Source organism: Natator depressus, chromosome 1 (assembly GCF_965152275.1).
Source record: "Natator depressus isolate rNatDep1 chromosome 1, rNatDep2.hap1, whole genome shotgun sequence".
Lineage (NCBI taxonomy): Eukaryota > Metazoa > Chordata > Testudines > Cheloniidae > Natator > Natator depressus.
Window position 1 is genome coordinate 92,696,069 of NC_134234.1, and position 18,569 is coordinate 92,714,637.

General features: G+C 42.5%; 1 protein-coding gene across 2 annotated transcripts in view; it reads left to right on the forward strand.

The window, feature by feature from the left end:
- GPC5 (glypican 5) overlaps positions 1 to 18,569 on the forward strand; it is a 1,060,457-nt gene that overhangs the window by 180,095 nt on the left and 861,793 nt on the right. For both annotated transcript variants that reach the window (XM_074962530.1, XM_074962537.1), the window contains exon 4: positions 17,937 to 18,067. In XM_074962530.1, coding sequence (XP_074818631.1) covers positions 17,937 to 18,067 — 131 coding nt within the window. The remainder of the gene's footprint in view (positions 1 to 17,936; positions 18,068 to 18,569) is intronic.

Below are 18,569 nucleotides of genomic sequence, written 5' to 3' on the forward strand. Positions count from 1 at the left end.
TGCCCTGAAAAAAATTGATGGCCTGGAAGGGGAGGCCCCAGTGACCTGGAAGGAGCACCTGGAGTTGCAGAGATGGGTGGAGAGACCATCAGAGGAGGGTGCAACACCTAGAAGGAGCCAATCCCTAGCGAATAGCAGGAGGTGCCCCTGGTGGTGAGTGAACCCCGTGATAGTGAGGTTTTTTTGGAGTCATGGGTCCACTGCAGGTCCAATGTTTGCCATTTTTTGTGTGGACAAGGTGAACCCTGATTTGGTGGTTGTGTAGGAAGTTGTTCCAGGCCATTTATTGACAGTTTGAGCTACTTCTGAACATTATCATCTTTTTAAAAAAAATAATGTCTAGTCTCCTACTGGCAGGGAAGTTGGTGTGGTTTTTTTAAAGTTTGGATTCTGATTGAACAAATTGTTTGACGAGTGTTTTAATTTTGGAGGGTGATTTTAATTGAACTCTTAATGAGAGATTGGATAGGAATCATTTGGAACTACATCTACTGTCTGCTCAGCAATGTACAGCTCTTTTACAGGCATCTGACCTGACTGATGTGTGATGATATTTTCACCCGTATGCTCAGCAGTACACCTGGTTGAGTGCCAGTACTAGTTCTTTCTCACTGGTCTGCTTGGACCATTTTTATGATTTTACTCATCATTTGTTTCTTTTGCTTTCTAGTTGTATTGTGCCTACTGGGATTTCAGATCAAAGTTTGGTCTTATTTGTGTTGTTTCTTCCTTCCGTGCAAGACTATCTCCCATACTGGAATTTTAACTCTCACCTTCTGCAAGATGTTCACTTTTTGGACTCTTTCAGTTATTTTGGGGGAGCCTTAGTCGCCTCAAAGGATGTTTTCCCCTCTTTGAGGCAATGGTAGTAGGTGAGTAAAGTTAATATTAAATGTTTTTGTTAGCAAATACATGCAACAGACAACCGTGGGTCTTCACCAGAGCACGGAGGAGTTAGAGTTGGAGATTTTAGAACTTGAAAAAGCCTTTCAGGGAAGTCATGATGCTGGGTTGTATGAGCTCTTGAAATATAAAAAACAGCTCTTATGGGACTTGTTGGATAGCAAAGTTCGGGGTGCAGTGGTTAAAGCCCAATTTCAGGGCCTTTCTCAAATGGATGTGCCTAATCAGTTTTTCTTTGGCCTGGCAAAGAAACATGCAGAATGGAAGATTATTGGCAGTTTTAAGATGTCGTCAGGCCAAGTGCTTTCAGATCTTGTGGAGATTAGGCATTCTGCTGTGATTTTTTTTTCTCAGACCAGTATGTACCAGAGCCTGTGTTCATTTGAGACTCATCAGCTCCTTGTACGTCTTCCTAGGATCTCAATGTTGGATGGGGACAGACTTGAACAGGACCTGACAGTCAAAATTGACTTCTGCTCTAAATGGCTTTGCTCAAGGAAAGGCACTTGTTATTGATGGTTTTCCTATTGAGTTTTATAAGGCCTTTTGGATCCTTGCTACAGGTTTTTCAGGAAAGCATCAGAGAGAAAATATTGACACTCAGTTGTTGTTGAGCAGTTCTTACCCTGTCGCCTAAGAAGGCAGACATTGGGAAGTTGAAGAATTGGAGACGTGTGTACCTGCTTTGCTCCAACTATAAACTTTTTTCTAAGGTTGGCAAACAGACTGAAAACTGTGATTGATTTACTCATGCACCCTGATCAGACCATTGCGTTCACAAATTTTCAATCATCTTTTCCTATTGCAGGGTGTAATTTTGGCCTCAAAAATGTTTAGTTTGCACATTGGGTTGATTTTCCTTGATCAAAAGAAGGCTTTTGATTGTGTAGATCATGGATTTGTTTTGTACTCTTTGTGCTTTTGGTTTGGACCCATGTTTGTCTCCTACATTCAGTTACTGTATTATGGAATCTATAGTCTGCTTAAGGTGAATGCTGTTTTGAGCACCCTCTTTCCAATCTGTAAGGGAATCAGACAGAGTTGTTCCCTGTCTGGTTTACTGTATGTTCTTTCTATTGAGCCTCTGTTATGGATGTTGTGAAAGTGTCTTTCTGGCCTTTCTCTCCCTGTTCCAGCTTCTACTCTGGTGAAAGTCTCCAAATATGCTGACCATGTGACTATTTATTACTCATGATTGTATTGTCCAGGGGTTTTTGACTGAATGTCAACACCTTTTGAGCAGACTTCTCAGCTTGCATAATTTTTTATTTTAAGTGGGATGAGCAACACACTTCTGCTGTGGTCTTGGGTGATCTCTGTCTCCCTGACTTTGCCTGGGGGGCTATTTTGGGGCCAAACTGTCTCTAAGGCACTGGGAATTATGCTGGGACCAGAGGATATTTTGGGTCAGAGTTGGGAAGGAGTTATTGAAAAGTTGGAAGAAAAAAGAAAAGGAGTACTTGTGGCACCTTAGAGACTAACCAGTTTATTTGAGCATGAGCTTTCGTGAGCTACAGCTCACTTCATCGGATGCATAGCATATTGTGGAAACTGCAGAAGACATTATATACACACAGAGGTCTCTGTGTGTATATAATGTCTTCTGCAGTTTCCACAATATGCTATGCATCCGATGAAGTGAGCTGTAGCTCACGAAAGCTCATGCTCAAATAAACTGGTTAGTCTCTAAGGTGCCACAAGTACTCCTTTTCTTTTTTCTTTTTACGAATACAGACTAACACGGCTGTTACTCTGAAACCTGAAAAGTTGGAGAGGAGATTGCAAAGGTGGAAGTGGCATTTGCCAGGACTCTTTTAAGGGTGGGTGTTAGCTGTTGATTAATTGCAATTAACTCACGTGATTAGCTCAAAAAAAATCATTTTAATCGCACTGTTAAATAATAAAATACAAATTGAAATGTATTAAATATTTTTGGATGTCTTTCTATATTTTCAAATATATTGATTTCAATTAAACACAGACTACAAAGTGTACAGTGCTCACTTTTTATTATTTTTTATTACAAATATTGCACTGTAAAAATGATAAACAAAAGAAATAGTGTTTTTCAATTCACCTCATACAAGTACTGTAGTGCAATCTCTTTATTGTGAAAGTGCAACTTACAAATGTAAATTTTTTTGTTATGTAACTGCACTCAAAACCAGAACATTATAAAACTTTAGAGTGTACAAGTCCACTCAGTCCTACTTCTTGTTCAGTCAATCGCTAAGAGAAACAAGTTTGTTTACATTTATGGGAGATAATGCTGCCCTCTTCTTATTTACAATCTCACCTGAAAGCGAGAACAGGAATTTGCTTGGTACTTTTGTGGCCGGCATTGCAACATATTTACGTGCCAGATATGCTAAACATTCATATGCCCCTTCATGCTTTGGCCACCATTCCAGAGGACATGCTTCCATGCTGATAATGCTCATTTAAAAAATAATGCATTAATTAAATTTGTGACTGAACTTCTTGGGGGAGAATTATTTGTCTCGTGCTCTGTTTTACCCATATTCTGACATACATTTCATGTTATAGCAGTCTCGGCTGATGATCCTGCACATGTTGTTCATTTTAAGAACACTTTTGCTGCAGATTTGACGAAATACAAAGAAGGTACAAATCTGAAGTTTCTAAAGATAGCTACAGCACTTGACCCAAGATTTAAGAATCTGAAGTGCCTTCCAAAATTTGAGAGAGGCGAGGTGTGGGGCATACCTTGAGAAGTCTTAAAAGAGCAACACTCTGATGTGGAAACTACAGAACCCAAACCACCAAAAAGAAAATCAACTTTCTGCTGGTGGCATCTGACTCAGATGATAAAAATGACAATGCATCGTTCCACTCTGCTTTGGATCGTTATCAAGCAGAACCCGTCATCAGCATGGATGCATGTCCTCTGGAATGCTGGCCAAAGCATGAAGGGGCATATGAATGTTTAGCGTTTCTGGCAAGTAAATACCTTGCAATGCCAAAAGAAGTAGGATAAGTGGACTTGTAGGCTCTAAAGTTTTACATTGTTTTATTTTTGAATATAGTTATTTTTGTACATAATTCTACATTTGTGAGTTCAACTTTCATGATAAAAAGATTGCACTACAGTACTTGTATGAGGTGAATTGACAAATACAATTTCATTTGTGTTTTTACAGTGAAAATATTTGTAATAAAAATAAATATAAAGTTAGCACTTCATACTTTGTATTCTGTGTTGTAATTGAAATCAATATATTTGAAAATGTAGAAAACATCCAAAATATTTGAACAAATGGTATTCTGTTATTGTTTAAAAGTGTGATTAATCGCGATAACATTTTTTAATTGCTTGACAGCTCTAGTTGTTAATAATTTAGTTGCTTCTATGTTGTGGCATAGGTGGATTGGTTTGCATCCCCCTTCACTCTTCACAGAAAAAGTTCAGAAGTTTCCTTTGGACTTTTCTGGGATGGCCATCATTGGCAGAGGCAGAATATTTTGTATCTGCCTTTTGTGGAAGAAGGTTAAGGTCTCACTGATTTTTCTGAGCAGAATCGCTACTTTTTGGTTACAATCTCTCCAGCAGCTATTTGTGGATGAACCTGTTTCGTGGAAGCAACTCTTTGATTTTCTTCAGAAGGTAGCAGGTTTGGGTTTTGATCAGGAACTTTATTTGTTTGACCCTGGGTGCCTCATTTTTGAAGTGTTATCTGGTTTTTATCAAAGACTTTTTAATGGTTGGAGATTTTTTTTTAAGCTCTGGCCACAGGATAGGTGGCTGGAGTTCTCAGGGCTGCCTATGGAACCTTTTGTTTATAACCCTGCTGTGAGGATTCCTAGTCTTATTTCTAAGAGTCTTGTCTCTTCCTTTACTGCAATAGGTGTAATGAAACTGATTCATTTAATTGATTTTACTAATTTTATATTGGCCTCAGCAAATTTCTTGGCTTGGTTTTCATTCTGTTCACTGGGTTTCTCAGTTTTTATCAGAGGTAAAATCAGCCCTTCCTAGGGGCAAAATTGTCAGGCTAGACAGTTGCCTTCTTGAGTGAGCCATTCTTGATTATACCCATGTATCTATTTTCTTGCCTGTTGCTCCTGCTGTGGTTTGGGATGTTGACAAGCCTGGCAGCTTGCTTGCCTTCAATGGGTCTTCTTTACTTTTACTAGCTCAGGCCATAAGTCCACTGTACATGCTTGTGGTAAAGATTTGTCATTTTCAAACACTGGTTGATTATCCTGATACGGTATGGAAGCCAGCTTCTGATAATGGACTCCAGTCAGCCAGCCAGTCTGGTAAACTGTGCACAAGCCTCCGATTGCGAAAAGGATAGGTGATCTCCAGTGGAGAATTCTTCACTGGGCTATGTCTAAAAATGTGTTTGTGCATCATTTAATTCTGGAGGTGTTTGTGTTGTGTCCTTTTTGTGACACAAAGGACACTGTTTTTCATCTGTTTCTTGTTTCAGGTTACAGCTGTTGTTTGTTTTAAGTCAGGCTATTTTTTGGTTATTGTCCTTTGATTTTTCTCCTTCTGTATTGTTACTGTTAACACGGATCTGTTTGTGAATCTATACTTATGCCTTGCAAACTTCATTCTGGGTCACGCAAAGATGGCCATTTTAAAAAATAGATGGTGTAAATTATTAGGTACTGGGGTTTCCAATATTCTTTGGGTTTTTTAGATGGTATAGTGGTTTTATGCCTTCATTTGATGTTAAGGTATTCTACTATTATAAGCAATTCCGATCAATTTATTCAGCAGTTGCCTATTGGAAATGCATTTTGTACTATTCAGGGTGGGTCATTATTTTTGAATTTGTCTTCTTGTTTTCACTGTTTCTGTACTGATTTTATTAAAAATGTTTTAAAAGTTAAAAAGTCTCTCATTCACACACCCATACACCTTCATAGTCTCTTTCTTCTTTACACTGTTTCTGTCCCTCACCTTCCCCACCTTCCCCTTCCCCTGAGTTGGACTTGTAAAGAGAAGTTTATGTCGAATACTTTTTGTAAACACACAAACTGTAAAAGCATGGTCAGTATTTGCAAGTACTATTTAAATGCCGGTGCTCCCTCTTGTGGGCTTAACTAAAGAGAGAAAAGTTAGTTAACTAGAGCCAAACACTGGGAAGTATTGCACTCCCTAGTATTAGCTCAGTTGGAGATTATTGCAAGTGTAAAAGAGCAGTAAATCTTGATTTCAGAAACCTTTGTTTTCAACAGTTAGGTGATCAAAAATGGCCAAGAACTTATACTAGTTAGCAATAGAGGAAAGATGCTATACAGTAATACTTCTACTCTCTAAAACCGATTGCACTATTGATGTTATAGAAGGAACGTGTATGTTGGTTATCCTTCTCTCTCTCTCACCCATATATATTATGAAAATATTATGTATACATCTGGGCAACTCCATAAAGAATAAAGTTCATTGTGCCCTGGAAATAATTGTTGGATTTTTTTGTTTGTATTTTTACAGGAAAGAATTGTGAATACTGAAAGGAAAATAGATGTTTCATAGGAAATATAGTTTGTGTGCAATGCTAGAAAGCAAATTAAAACTCAGTTCACCATAAACTTTTAAACAAATAAACACATTTCATCCAGCACTTCCCAGTTCCCTTTCTTGCTTTGTTTTCAGACTGTAGCAACCTCAAAAGTCAAATAATTCATGAGTATTTGGTTTTTTTAATTTCATTTACTGCAAAGCATGGTGGTGAGTTTGTAAAGTGGGAGATGGACCTGAGACCCACCAAACTCATCTCATCTAAAGGCTACTGAACAGCTTTTAATTCCTATATGGAGCTGGACTCTCTTCAAACTAGTGGCCTACAGCTGAAAGACTCTGTAGGCTATTGGCAATATTCTAAGGTAGCCAGTACCCAATTAGTGCCAACTTAAAATAAGGTAACAGATAAATATAGTCCATATCAAAACACTAGTTAAAAAGAACAAAAAGCTTGCAAAGTCAAGCCAATATGCTTGCAAAGCAAAACTTAGGAAATGCTAGAAGAAAGGATGCCTATAGAATCTCAATATTGCTCCCCTGCTGAAGCAGGGTTTAAACCCAACAGCTTCACATCCACAGCCCTTCTTCTCCTGGAACTAGAGGAGTAATTACTAAGGGTATGTCTACACTACAAAATTAGGTCGAACTTTTAGAAAGCGATTTTATACAGTCGATTGTGTGTGTCCCCACTTAAAACCATTAAGTCGGCAGAGTGTGTCCACAGTACCGAGGCTAGTGTCGACTTCCAGAGCGTTGCACTGTGGGTAGCTATCCCACAGTTCCTGCAGTCTCCGCTGCCCATTGGAATTCTGGGTTGAGATCCCAATGCCTGATGGGGCAAAAAACATTGTCGCGGGTGGTTCTGGGTCTATGTCGTCAGGTCCCCATTTCTTCCCTCCCTCCGTGAAAGCAACAGCAGACAATTGTTTCACACCTTTTTTCATGTGTTACCCATGCAGACACCATACCACGGCAAGCATGGAGCCCGCTTAGCTCACTGTCACCGTACATCTTCTGGGTGCTGGAAGACGTGGGACTGCATTGCTACACAGCAGCAGCTCATTGCCTTGTGGCAGCAGACAGTGTAGTACGACTGGTAGCCATCCTCGTCATCTCCTGGGTGCTCTGGCTGGCCTTGGTCAGGTCAGGGGCGCCTGGGCAGACATGGGTGCTCCTGGCGGACCTCAATAAAGTCTGTCAGGGGCGCCTGCACATTAATGGGAGTGACTCAGGTCATTTTCTTCTTTAAGTTTTGTCTAATGGAGATTCAGTCCTGCCTGGAATATTGGCAGAGGGATAGCTCTCCCAGCCAGCAGCACTGTCTGCTGCCAGCCTACCCCTCCCTCCCTCCATGAAAGCAATGGGCAACAATCGTTTAGTGCCTTTTTCCGTGCGGGCGCCATATTGCTGTCAGCATCATCATCCACCTGCCGTGCCACTCTGCTCTCCCTGCTCACACCATACCAAGGCAAGCATGGAGCCCGCTCAGATCACTGCGGCAGTTGTGACTGCTCTAAACACCACACGCTTTACCATGCAGTATATGCAGAACCAGAACCTGCAAAAGCAGGCACGGAGGCGACGGCAGAGTGGTGAGGAGAGTGATGAGGACATGGACACAGACTTCTCTCAAAGTACGGGCCCCTCTCAAAGTACGCTGATTCTGGGCCTGTGAAACAAGCACAGACTGGTGGGACCGCACAGTGTTGCAGGTCTGGGACGATTACCAATGGCTGCAAAACTTTCATATGCATAAGGGCACTTTCATGGAACTTTGTGACTTGCTTTCCCCTGCCCTGAAGTGTCAGAATACCAAGATGAGAGCAGCCCTCACAGTTCACAAGTGAGCGGCGATAGCCCTCTGGAAGCTTGCAATGCCAGACAGCTACCGGTCAGTCGGGAATCAATTTGGAGCGGGAAAATCTACTGTGGGGGCTGCTGTGATGCAAGTAGCCAGCACGATCACTGAGCTGCTGCTATCAAGGGTAGTGATTCTGGGAAACGTGCAGGTCATAGTGGATGGCTTTGCTGCAATGAAATTCCCTAACTGTGGTGGGGCGATAGACAGAACGCATATCCCTGTCTTGGGACCGGACCACCAACGCAGCCAGTACATAAACTGAAAGGGGTACTTTTCAATGGTGTTGCAAGCACTGGTGGATCACAAGGGAAGTTTCACCAACATCAACGTGGGATGGCCGGGAAAGGTACATGACACTCACATCTTTAGGAACTCTGGTCTGTGGGAATGGCTGCAGCAAGGGACTTACTTTCCAGATCAGAAAATAACCATTGGGGATGTTGAAATGCCTATAGTTATCCTTGGAGACCCTGCCTAGCCCTTAAAACCATGGCTCATGAAGCCTTACACAGGCAGCCTGGACAGTAGTCAGGAGCTGTTCAACTATAGGCTGAGCAAGTGCAGAATGGTGGTAGAATGTGCATTTGGACTTTTAAAAGCGCGCTGGTGCAGTTTACTGACTTGGTTACACATCAGCGAAACCAATATTCCCCTTGTGGAGCACACAGCAAGCAGTAATAACAATCTCTGTGAGAGTAAGGGGGAGACGTTTATGGCGGGGTGGGAGGTTGAGGCAAATCGCCTGGCCGCTGATTACGCACAGCCAGACACCAGAGTGGTTAGAAGAGCACAGCAGGGTGAGTTGCGCATTAGAGAAGCTTTGAAAACCAGTTTCATGACTTGGCCAGGCTACGGTGTGACACTTCTGTTTGTTTCTTAATGAAAACCCACCCCCTTGGTTCACTCTATTTTCCTGTAAGCCAACCGCTCTCCCCTCCCCTCTTTGATCACCGCTTGCAGAGGCAATAAAGTAATTGTTGTTTCAAATTCATGCATTCTTTATTAATTCATCACACAAATTGGGGGATAACTGCCAAGGTAGCCTGGGAGGGGTGGGGGAGGAGGGAAGTACCGGGTGGGGTGGGGGAGGATGGAAGGACAAGGCCACACTGCACTGCAAAACTTATTGAATGCCAGCTTTCTGTTGCCTGGACAGTCCTCTGGGGTGGAGTGGTTGGGTGGCTGGAGACCCCCCCACCGCATTCTTGGGTGTCTGGGTGAGGAGGCTATGGAACTTGGGGAGGAGGGTGGTAGGTTACACAGCGGCTGCAGCGCCGGTCTGTACTCCTTCTGCCTTTCCTGCACTCAACCATATGCCAGAGCATATCAGTTTGATCCTCCAGTAGCCTCAGCATTGCATCCTGCCTCCTCTCATCACGCTGATGCCACCTCTCCTCTCGCTCGTCCCTCCTCTCCTCTCGCTCATCCCTCCTGTCTTCGCATTCATTTTGTGCTTTCCTGGACTCTGACGTTGTCTCCCTCAATGCATTGTGCTGGGCTCTTTCAGTGTGGGATGCCTGCATGAGCTCAGAGAACATTTCATCGCAAGTGCGTTTTTTTTCGGCTTCTAATCTTTGGTAGCCTCTGGGACGGAGATGATAGGGGGAGAGTTGAAACATTTGCTGCTGCAGGAGGAAAAAAAGGGAGATTAGTCTTTAAAAAGAGACATTTTAGAGAACAATGGGTAGACTCATGGTGAACCAAGCTGTTAACATTACATAGCATGTGTGGTTTCTTTACAAGGTCGCATTTTGCCTCTTATATTGAGGGCCTGCCGGTATGGTGTGAGAGATCACACACGCAGGGCTGGCGGGCAGCAGAATTCAGCTTGCAGGCAGCCATTGTAAGCCACAGTCTTTTGGCTTCTTTAACCTTCCTAACATGTGGGAATGGTTTCAAACAGCAGCACCCTCATTTCACATACCAAGCACCCGTTGGGTTGGCCATTTAAAATGGTTGGCCATTTAAAAGGACGGCTGTGATTTTCGGGTTAACATGCAGCACAAACCCAACTAACCCTCCCTCAACCCCAATTCTCTGGGATGATCGCTTCACCCCTCCCCCCACCATGTGGCTAACAACGGGGATGATTTCTGTTCAGCCACAGGCAAACAGCCCAGCAGGAAGGGCCACCTCTGAATGTCCCCTTAATAAAATTCCCCCTATTTAAACAAGGTGACCATGAATGATATCACTCTCTTGAGGATAACACAGAGAGATGAAGAATGGATGTTGCTTGAATGCCAGAAAACACCGGGACCATACGCTGCCATGCTTTTTTATGCAATGATTCCAGACTACGTGCTGCTGGACTGCCATGGTAAAGTGTCCTGCCATGGAGGACAGAATAAGGCTGCCCTCCCCATAAACCTTTTGCAAAGCTTTGGGAGTACATCCAGGAGAGCTTCATTGAGATGTCCCTGGAGGATTTCGGCTCCATCCCCATACACGTTAACAGACTTTTCCAGTAGCTGTACTGGCCGCAAATGCATCCCAAGTCTTCAGGGCAAATTAATCATTAAACATACTTGCTTTTAAACCTTGTATTATATTTACAAAGGTATACTCACCAGAGGTCCCTTCTCTGCCTTCTAAGTCCAGGAGCCCACCTTTGGTGGATTGGGAGGGTACTAGAACCAGGGTGAGAAACAGTTGCTGGCTGTCGGGGAAAACGGTTTCTACGCTTGCTTGCTGTGCTTCAACCTCCTCCTCCTCATCTTCCTTGTCCACAAAATCTGCATCACTGTTGCGTGAGAGTCCACTGACAGAGTCCACGCACAGGGCTGGGGTAGTTGTAGGGGCACCCCCTAGAATGGCATGCAGCTCATCATAGAAGCGGCATGTCTGGGGCTCTGATCCGGAGCGGCCGTTTGCATCTCTGGTTTTTTGGTAGGCTTGCCTGAGCTCCTTAAGTTTCACGTGGCACTGCTGCAGGTCCCTGTTATAGCCTCGGTCCTTCATGCCCTTAGAGATTTTTTCAAATATTTTGGAATTTAGTCTTTTGGAACGGAGTTCTGATAGCACGGATTTGTCTCTCCATACAGCGATCAGATCCAGTACCTCCCATTCAGTTCATGCTGGAGCTCTTTTGCGATTCTGGGACTGCATGGTCACCTGTGCTGATGAGCTTTGCATGGCCACCTATGCTGAAGAGCTCTGCATGGTCACCTGTGCTGATCAGCTCACCATGCTGGCCAAACAGGAAGTGAAATTCAAAAGTTTGCGGGGCTTTTCCTGTCTACCTGGCCAGTGCATCTGAGTTGAGAGTGCTGTCCAGAGCGGTCACAGTGGAGCACTCTGGGATAGCTCCCGGAGGCCAATACCGTCAAATTGTGTCAACGCTACCCCAAATTCGACCCAGCGAGGTCGATTTCAGCGCTAATCCACTCATTGGAGAGGAGTACAGAAACCGGTTTTAAGAACCATTAAAGTCGGAAAAAATGGTTTTGTAGTGTGGACGGGTGCAGGGCTAAACCGATCTAACGCTGCTAAATCTGACCTAAACTCGTAGTGTAGACCAGGGCTAATAGAAGTAGGCTGTTATCCTCTGTGGACAAATTCCAAGAGGAAGACAGAACTTTTTATGGGTTACACAACTATTTGTGATCCAAAAGTGGAATATTGAGTTCCAGGATTCTTGGGTTCTATTTCTGGCAGAGTGGTGTAGTCTAGGGGCTGTGGTTACAGACAGTATTACCAAGCACATAGATTAGACACTTTTATTCTGAAACACACTATGACAAAGTGCATGCAGTTTGGTTCAGCGATATTAGTTGCCTGGGTTCTTTTACCAGCTTTGCCTGAAATGACCTTGTACTGTCACTTATATGTAAATTGGAGGAATGGTACCTTCTTGCATCCTAGGGTAAGGATGATGGACCTTGGTAAATATTAAGGGTTGTAAAATACTCACAACTTAACACAAATCAGTAGAAATGAAATTTAGGAATTGCCTGCCATAGCAGATCAGACCTATGGTTCATCTAGCCAGGTATCCCATCTCTGAGAGCAGCCAGTACCAGATGCTTCACAGTATAGTGCAAGAAACCCAACATTAGGCAGGTGAAACCAGATCTGTTTATCTGCTGACTCCCATCCCAGGGCATCTTTCCCTAGGCTTCAGTGGCTCTCATCCTCCCCTAATCCTATATACAGGCAGATATGACATGAATCTATGTATATGGCAGCTGTATCTTCAACAAGACTTCTTCTAATTTTTATTTACTTAGCTACTATATTTGCTTACCAAGTATTTCCATCAGTCAGTGAAATTCCTTTTGCCATTTGATTAGCACTCACCAGAAAGGTCTTGCTTGTTCCTTTTATTCCAGTCCGTTTTACCCCATCCCCTATTTTTAAGGGACAATGGAAGTTTTCTTCTCATCTTCTTAAAGAAGCAATTCCACTTCTTTTTTTCCTGATTCTTTAAATTAAATCCAAACCAGTTCATACTTGGACAAAGTTTAAGTTTAACAATTTTAATGATAATCCTAATGTTCTAGCATGAGAAAATTATGCAATGGGATACATTTCCATTATAGGACAGGTGAAATTAGAGACAGAATTTCTAATATTGTTGATGGAGAACTGCATACCTAATTATCCCTCCCACAGCACTGTAAATGTGAAGATTTGATATGCTTCAGTTTTTTATCAGTTGTAAATAACTGCCGATGTTTTATGGTATTACATGAAGCAGAATTAAACTACCATAAAGTTTGTGTGTGGTGCTAATTGCAATTTAACTGCATGGTCATTACAAGATATTTTAATTAACGCAATCATCATACTGTGGCATACAAACTGTGCATAATAGCATGCTGACTATATGACAATAGGGTTGACTGAACTGTGAGAATTGGAATTCTACCAGTTTTTGAGATTTTTCCCCCCATGCTAAATATTCTGCAGTATTTGTTTAAGCAAATTCAGTCCAAACACATGAAAACACTTATGGTTTTAATCTTGTTTAGTTTAATTTCTGTAGAAGATTTTATCCCTCTCCCTTCTTCCACATACCTGAGATATTTCATTCCCTCTTTGAGATCTTTCCCCAGAGATTTGTAAATCCCTACACTCATTAGAGATCTTTCAGAGATCTAAATTCTGACTTTCCCCGCTCTGTCAGAATACAGGGCTGGTTCTAGAGTCCCATTACTGGGATGGGGGTGGGGGCAAGTGGGAGTTTTTCAGCTTTTGGATGTTACTATTTAAAAAAACAAACAACATTCCAGGGGCTAGTTAGACTCCTGGAAAATATTGGATGATACAATTTAAAAAAATTAAAATGTAGCTACCGTGTCAGTATTTTGTTGTTTTGTATAACTTATATAAAGGATGAAGACTCTCCAATCTCCTGTTCCACTGCTTAAAATGGCATAACTTTATACATATTTTGGACTTTCTGATAATAATTTGGGGGCCCCTTGAAGATTTTTTGGGAAGGGGGAAAATATCTCCCCCATAACCTTCCCCCTTCCCCCCCAGTACCTAGCCTGCCAGGATATGTTTAAGGAAAATGGAATGCAGGACTTTTCATCTTAAAATCATATTACTTATTTGCAGAATAGGCTGCTGGAGACAAGATAATGCAGAATAGGCCTCTGGAGACATGAATTTTTCATTTGCACAACAGTTTAATGAAGTAACAGAGTGACAACAAGGAATGAGCTAGTGAGGAAAGGCAGTAGTAAATTCAGTGCACGTGTACAATTAATGGTTCAAAAATGACAGCCACCAGTGAACATTTAGAAAAGACAGATTGGATGCAGTGGACTGAATGATAGGAGTATGCAAGTCTGAGTTTCTCAGATATACCAAGAAAATAAGAAGAGTTAAATTTGTAGACAGAGTCTGGTAGCAAGACTAGGGTTGCCAGGCATCCGGTTTTGGACTGGAATGCCCGGTTGAAAAGGGATCATGGCGGCTCCGGTCAACACTGCTGACCGGGCTGTTAAAAGTCTGGTCGGCGGTGCAGCGGGGCTAAGGCAGGCTTCCTGCTTGGCCTGGCTCCGCACAGCTCCTGGAAGCAGCCGGCATGTCCCTGCAGCCCCTAGGTGGAGGGGCAATCAGGGAAACGCCGCGTGCTGCCTCCACTCCAGCACCAGCTCTGCAGCTTCCATTGGCTGGTAACCATGGCCAAGGGGAGCTGCCAAGGCGGCACCTGCAGGCACAGGCCATGCACAGAGCCCCTGGCTTCTCCACATAGCCACAGAGACATGCCAGCCACTTCCAGGAGCTGCGGGGAGCCAAGGCAATCAGGGAGCCTGCCTTAGCCCCACTGCACTGCTGACTGGGAACTGCCTGAGGTAAGCACCGCCTGGCTGGAGCCTGTGTCTTGATCCCCTTCACGCACACCAACCCCTGCCCCAGCCCTGCACCCCCTCGCACACCCTTACAGCCTCCTAGAGCCCACACCCCTGCCCCAGCCCTGAGCCCCCATCCCAGAGCCTGCACCCCACACCTCCTCCCACACCCCAACTCCCTGCCCCAGTCCTAAGCTCCCTCCTGCACCCCAAACCTCTTATTCCTGGACCCACCCCAGAGCCCACACCCCCAGCCAGAGCCTGCACCCCCTCCCTCACCCCAATGCCCAGCCCTGAGCCTGCTCCCACACTCCAAACCTCTCGGCCCCAGCCCAGAGCACCCTCCTGGACCTGAAAACCCTCATCCCCAGCCTCACCCCAGAGCCTGCACCCCCAGTGGAGTCCTCAACCCCCTCCTGCACCCCAACTCCATGCTCCAGCCCAGAGCTCCCTCTTGCACCCTGAAACCCTCATTTCTGGCCCCACCTGGGAGCCTCCACCCCCAGCCGGAGCCCTCACCTACTCCCACACCCCAGCCCCAGCCCAGTGAGTGTGAGTGAGGGTGGGGGAGAGTGAGTGATGGAGGGAGGGGGGATGGAGTGAGTGGGGGGCAGGGCCTTTGAGACGCGGCAGGGCAGGGACGGGCGTTAGAGAAGGGGCTGGGCAGGGGTGTTTGGTTTTGTGCAATTATAAAGTTGGCAAACCTAAGCAGGACCTTGAGCATCAGAGACTGGAAGAAGCTACCAGTAGCTAAGAATATCATCAAATGGCATGCATGTTGCATAGAGCAGGTGCTCATCTCACAGAAGCAATGTACCAGCAGGTATTTAGGAGTTGGTCCACTCAGTGTTGAAAGTCAGTGGGGACTTAGGCTCCCAAGTCAGTTAGGCATTGCAACTTTGAGCAGAGTGATGCCTAAATACCTTTAAAAATCCGACCTAAGAAACTTTCATAAGCACCAGTGAGGTTACTCTTTCAGCTGTGTGAGATACTATCATTAATATAAGTGAGTTGTTCAGCTTTTTTATTATTTATTGTTACTGATTATTGAATGCTGGCGTAATGCTGTAGAAACATTTTTTAGAATATGTTTTCAGTTTTTATATCTATAAAATTTTTCCATCATTTTGAAATAAATTTGTTTCTAAAGTAGTCAGTTCATGTGGTATTTTTTTTATTCTGTTTGTCTATGGTACAGTTAGGCAGTTGAGGATATATTTATTTTTTAAAGGAATTTTTGAAGCCCAGAGTTTTTTTTCTAGTATGGCTACACATTTTCCATTAAAATATTTAATTTCTTGAAATATTGTATCTACCCTTCCTTCAGTCCTTCCTCTGAAAAATTAAAACACCAGGTCAGAAACTTTTAGCTGGGGTTCCAGGCATTACATTTTGAAATATTCTTTATAATAAATATTAACTATCATCCAGATCTGTCTAGTTGTGGAAATTAGTGGATGTTTTCCTAACTATTTGTTCTTCCCTTTCCACCCAGAGTATAATATGTTGAGGCTCTGTTGCTAGATCAACAAGTAGGCATGGATGTAGACACTATTCCTTTACCCTCTTTCAGAAATAAATGTAGCAGATATTTATTCATATATTTGCCACTGGATCTAAATGTAAAACATTTTTCCATTTTCTGTATTTGGATCCAAATCCTTATTTTTCCAGACATCTGGTTACTCAAAAATACAACTCGGTGCAGTTGAAGGCTTTTTCTGTGTCAGTGACAATGCTGATTCTTGCCTTTTAGACTGGGCTAAGTAAGTACAATTTACATAAGTCTTAGGTTTCTTTTTGATACACATTGGGGTGATAACCTGTCTGATCCTGGTGTATTAATATTTAATCACATATTCTTATCTGATTTCTAATTCTCTAGCAAATGTTATGCTCCTTTTAATATGGAAATCAGTCCATAAACCTCGAATCATGAGTGAGAGGAATAGTAGCTTGCTACAGGTGTCAGCTCTCTATCTTATATTGTAGGCAAGGAACCCCCACCACAAACTTTTGCTTGAAATAGGGACAGCTTCTCTTTTGAATATTTTATTACTTGTCACGGTAGTGTTTTGTGAGGGGTGGGGAAATTTGGATGTGTCCTAGCTATGGAAGTTGGATCCTGAGAAGTGGGGCTTCCTGTCCCCTTCCTTTCCTTCCCTCTTCTTTTATTAAATTGATTGTTTATAGGAACCATATTTCTAAAATAATTCACATATATTAGTCTTTCAGCAATACATTGGTGCACACAAGGTACAGGACCATGAGTCTAATTAATGTCTTGTCTAGGGTGTGACCCTTAGTTTGGAGCATCTCCTATTTAATACATATATATATTGCCATGATTTGTACCTCAGTGACTAATAGGAATAATGTAATATAATGGTGAACTGATAGCCTCTTTAATACAAAAGTTATAACATAGTGCCAAATATTACTAAAAGAAAATGTGGGTTCATATTATTATTTATTATATTTGTATTGCTGTAGCATCTAGCTGCCCTAGTCAAGGACCCCATTGTGCTAGGCACTGTACAAACACAGAACAAGCAAGCAAATACAAAAAAAAAGATGGTCTTTACCCCAAGAAGTTTACAATCTAACTGTAAGTCAAGAGACAACAGATGGATAAAGATAGATGGTCGAGGACAATGAGACAATATTGGTCAGCATGATAGGCAGTTGTCTCAGCATATGTATTTATATCTGTTTGTCAGAGACAGATATGTAAGTTTCTTGGTATTAATAGAATTTATTATCTGAACTAGATGTAATTAAACTTACATTTTGCATGACAGCAATGCAAGTCTCCATCCTAGTAACTGTTCAGAATGTGATATAGTAACTGCATTGAACATGCTACATTGATCCAATCATAAAGGAATCACTAAGCTTTTACACATTTTTACTTGATGTACATAAAGGAAAAATAAGATTAAGTTGCTGTCTCCAGCATTCAGCAGGTTCCTTAATTACTTTAACTATCTGTATAACACTGAAACTCCCAGATGTGAAGGTCTCTCGGGAAAACTGCAGTTAATTAAATACATATTGGCGAGTCCTGGCTTCTTGAGGACACTCTGGTATCTCATTCCTTCTTTGTGTCTCACCATTTGTATTTATAGTGGAAGCAGCTAACAACCTTGTTTGCTGAATTGGGTACATGAAATATGGATAGTAGGTTTGACCAGTCCCATACTCATCGAAACTCTGGCCAACCTTTCTAATATGGCCATGGGGTCTGGCCCTCATTCTTAATAAAATCAGAGTTAAAATCAAAGTTAAACTAAGAGGTAGGTTATTGTACTATTCTAAACTGGTGGCATTATTTATTTATTTTCCCCCATATGCCTTTTATTGTCTTTAGGTAAACAAGATATGTGGTCATCCTGTGAGAAAGCTGACACTGTCCCCCAGTTATTCTGATCAGAACAAAGATAATCAAGGGATGAAGATGTCTGCAAGAGACCATGAAGAAACACTGGCCAACAGAAGAAAGTAAGACATTAGTTTTACAGCCAGAAAGAAAGAAGAAAGTAAGCCATTAATTTTACAACAGAATAGATTGTATTCAATATAACGAAATGCATTAGTAGAGAATAAGAGATTGAAAAGAATGCAGCTTTACATTTCAATGGTACTACATGCTCTATTACATTTGTAAAATGTAGTCATTTTATAAGACCTAGATTTTTGTTTACTGAAATAATGGATGAATGGGCAGGGACATTTACTGTGGTTTAAAGCATTTAGAAGATTTGACAGTGCTTCTAAAACATCAGCTATATCTGGGTGGGTATTAATGTGTGTGTGTGTGTGTGAGAGAGAGAGAGAGAGAGAGAGAGAGAGAGCCTGCATAATATAGTTTAATTGGCATAGCAATGTGGATTACCAAATGTGTCAAAATGATTGTCCCTTTTAAAGTCCCTATTTAGCCTATTTGTATGATGAGGCTACTGCTGAACTGATCAGAAATAGGAGAGGGAATGGGTTTGTTCTC